Below are 2,466 nucleotides of genomic sequence, written 5' to 3'. Positions count from 1 at the left end.
CCTGAACAGGCAGTTAACCCACTGTTCCTAGGCCGTCATTGAAAATAAGAATTTGTTCTTAACTGACTTGCCTAGTTAAAATAAAATGTGTCACAATGCTGACCAGGAAACAAGCCACATACAGGGGCAACCATACCAAGGCTGCTACAGAGCTTTTACCTCCTGGTCTGCCATAGTGTTTACAGAAAGGCCACGTCCATAGTGTTTACAGAAAGGCCACGCCCATAGTGTTTACAGAAAGGCCACGCCCACTAGAGTTAATGATTCCACCTCTTCCTTTTAAACAGAGGTGTGTGTCATTTATTTGAGCTGTGAGGTGCTGGTGAGACACATCTTTCTGTTGCCCAGCAGTGTGCAACTCCTCCTCCTCAGCTGTGGTGTTGATAGATACTAATACCACAAAGGCAATACCACATACAGGGTTCTCCCAGGGATCTTTTTTAACAAAGAGGTGCTACTGAGTACAGCGGGATGGAGGACATTTCCTGCACTCTAAAGCAAAGAAATACTCCATTCAGGTGTGGTGCCAGGCCTTAAATTATTACAAATAATGTTTTTTTAAATGACAGTGGCGCAACCAGTCCACAAGGTGGCGTAGTGCAACTCTTCCATTCTGTGAGGAGAACCCGGACATAGAAACATTATATGGACTAGTCATGGCTTCTGTTCGGTTGTCCAGGTCTCAGAGATTCTTCAAGAACTTCTCTCTGATCCTCCTGAGTGGATCCGTCTCTCTGCTCCTGTGGGCCGCTCTCAGACGCCCGCCGGTCTCTGACAGGAGTCCTCTCCCCGCTCTGGACCTCCTGCCCCTGGACTACGCTGCCGACCTGCCGGCCTGCTCAGCCATCATCCAGGGAGACCTGCAGGGTCTGGAGAGGAAGCAGCTCAGCCTCCTGCTGAAGACCATGAAGAAACAGCAGCTGCTGTCAGAGGCCTTCTACCACAACGTGACTCAGGACTGTCAGAGGTACATCACAGAAAGAGAGTTCATCAGTGTTCCTCTCAGTCAGGAGGAGAAGGAGTTCCCCATCGCCTACTCCATGGTCATACACGACAAGATTGAGATGTTTGAGCGGCTCCTGCGTGCCCTGTACACTCCTCAGAACGTGTACTGCGTCCACATCGACCAGAAGTCATCGGAGGCCTTCAGGACGGCAGTGAGGGCCATCGTGTCCTGTCTGACTAATGTGTTTGTGGCCAGTAAGTTAGAGAGTGTGGTATACGCCTCCTGGTCCAGAGTGCAGGCTGATCTGAACTGTATGGAGGATCTCCTGAAGTCACCTGTCCAGTGGAGGTACCTGATCAACACCTGTGGAACAGACTTCCCCATTAAGACCAACGCTGAGATGGTTCAGGCCCTCAAGCTGCAGAACGGTAGGAACAGCATGGAGTCAGAGACCACCGACGACTATAAATACAGCAGATGGCAGTTTCACCACAAAATCACCAGCAACGTGGTGGTCAAGACGAACGTCAGGAAGAGCCCTCCTCCAATCAGCACCCCTATGTTTTCTGGCAACGCCTACTTCCTGGTGTCCAGGGCCTTTGTCCGTCACGTGATGGAGTCTCAGGAGGTCCGGGCGCTGTTGGAGTGGGAGAAGGACACCTACAGTCCTGATGAACACCTGTGGGCCACCCTGCAGCGCATGCCCTCTGTGCCAGGATCTAACCCTCCGCACATCAAGTACCATGAATCAGACATGAACGCCATTGCGCGCATTGTGAAGTGGCGTCCCCTGGAAGGAGAGGTGAGGAACGGAGCCCCATATCCACCCTGCTCGGGTGTCTACAGGAGGTCCATTTGTGTCTACGGGGCTGGAGATCTCAGGTGGCTCCTACAACATCACCACCTCATCGCTAACAAGTTTGACCCTGAGGTGGATGATGTGGCTATCAGGTGCCTGGAGTCGTACCTGCGCTTCAAAGCTACATACCGTGTTTCACGAAGGACAGTGGAATCTGAGAGGATCTTACAAAAACTATGAAATGTTAAAAGTTGTAAATATGTTAATGTACATTTATTTTAAATATGTTTTGAAATGTTGTATATTTCTGATGGTACTGTTGTACATACAGTAACATAGGTTTTATTTCAAATATACCCTGAGTGTACAAAACATTAGGAACACCTTCCGAATATTGAGTTGCACCCCCTTACGCCCCCAGATCAGCCTCAATCCTCTGGACATGGACTCTACAAGGTGTCTAAAGAGTTCCACAGGGATGCTGGACCATGTTGACTCCAATGCTTCCCACAGTTGTGTCAGGTTGGCTGGATGTCCTTTGGGTGGTTGACCCTTCTCGATACACACAGCAAGCTGTTGAGCGTGGAAAACCCAGCAGCGTTGCAGTTCTTGGCACACTCAAACCGGTGCGCCTGGCACTTACTACCAAACTCTGTTCAAAGGCGCTTAAATCCTTCGTCTTGCCCATTTACCCTCTGAATGGCACACATATACAATCCAT

At 49.9% G+C, this 2,466-nt stretch overlaps 1 protein-coding gene across 1 annotated transcript; it reads left to right on the top strand.

Annotated features, from left to right (window-relative positions):
• Positions 1-323: 323 nt before the first annotated feature.
• On the top strand, positions 324-2,181 carry LOC124027311 (beta-1,3-galactosyl-O-glycosyl-glycoprotein beta-1,6-N-acetylglucosaminyltransferase 3-like). The gene has a single exon (XM_046339772.1). It carries the CDS (start codon positions 657-659, stop codon positions 1,983-1,985), a length of 1,329 nt encoding a protein of 442 aa, XP_046195728.1. The 5' UTR covers positions 324-656; the 3' UTR covers positions 1,986-2,181.
• Positions 2,182-2,466: the final 285 nt, after the last annotated feature.

The sequence above is a fragment of the Oncorhynchus gorbuscha genome, unplaced genomic scaffold (genome assembly GCF_021184085.1).
Source record: "Oncorhynchus gorbuscha isolate QuinsamMale2020 ecotype Even-year unplaced genomic scaffold, OgorEven_v1.0 Un_scaffold_3087, whole genome shotgun sequence".
Classification (NCBI taxonomy): Eukaryota; Metazoa; Chordata; class Actinopteri; order Salmoniformes; family Salmonidae; genus Oncorhynchus; species Oncorhynchus gorbuscha.
This window is presented reverse-complemented; position numbering and strand designations above follow the sequence as displayed.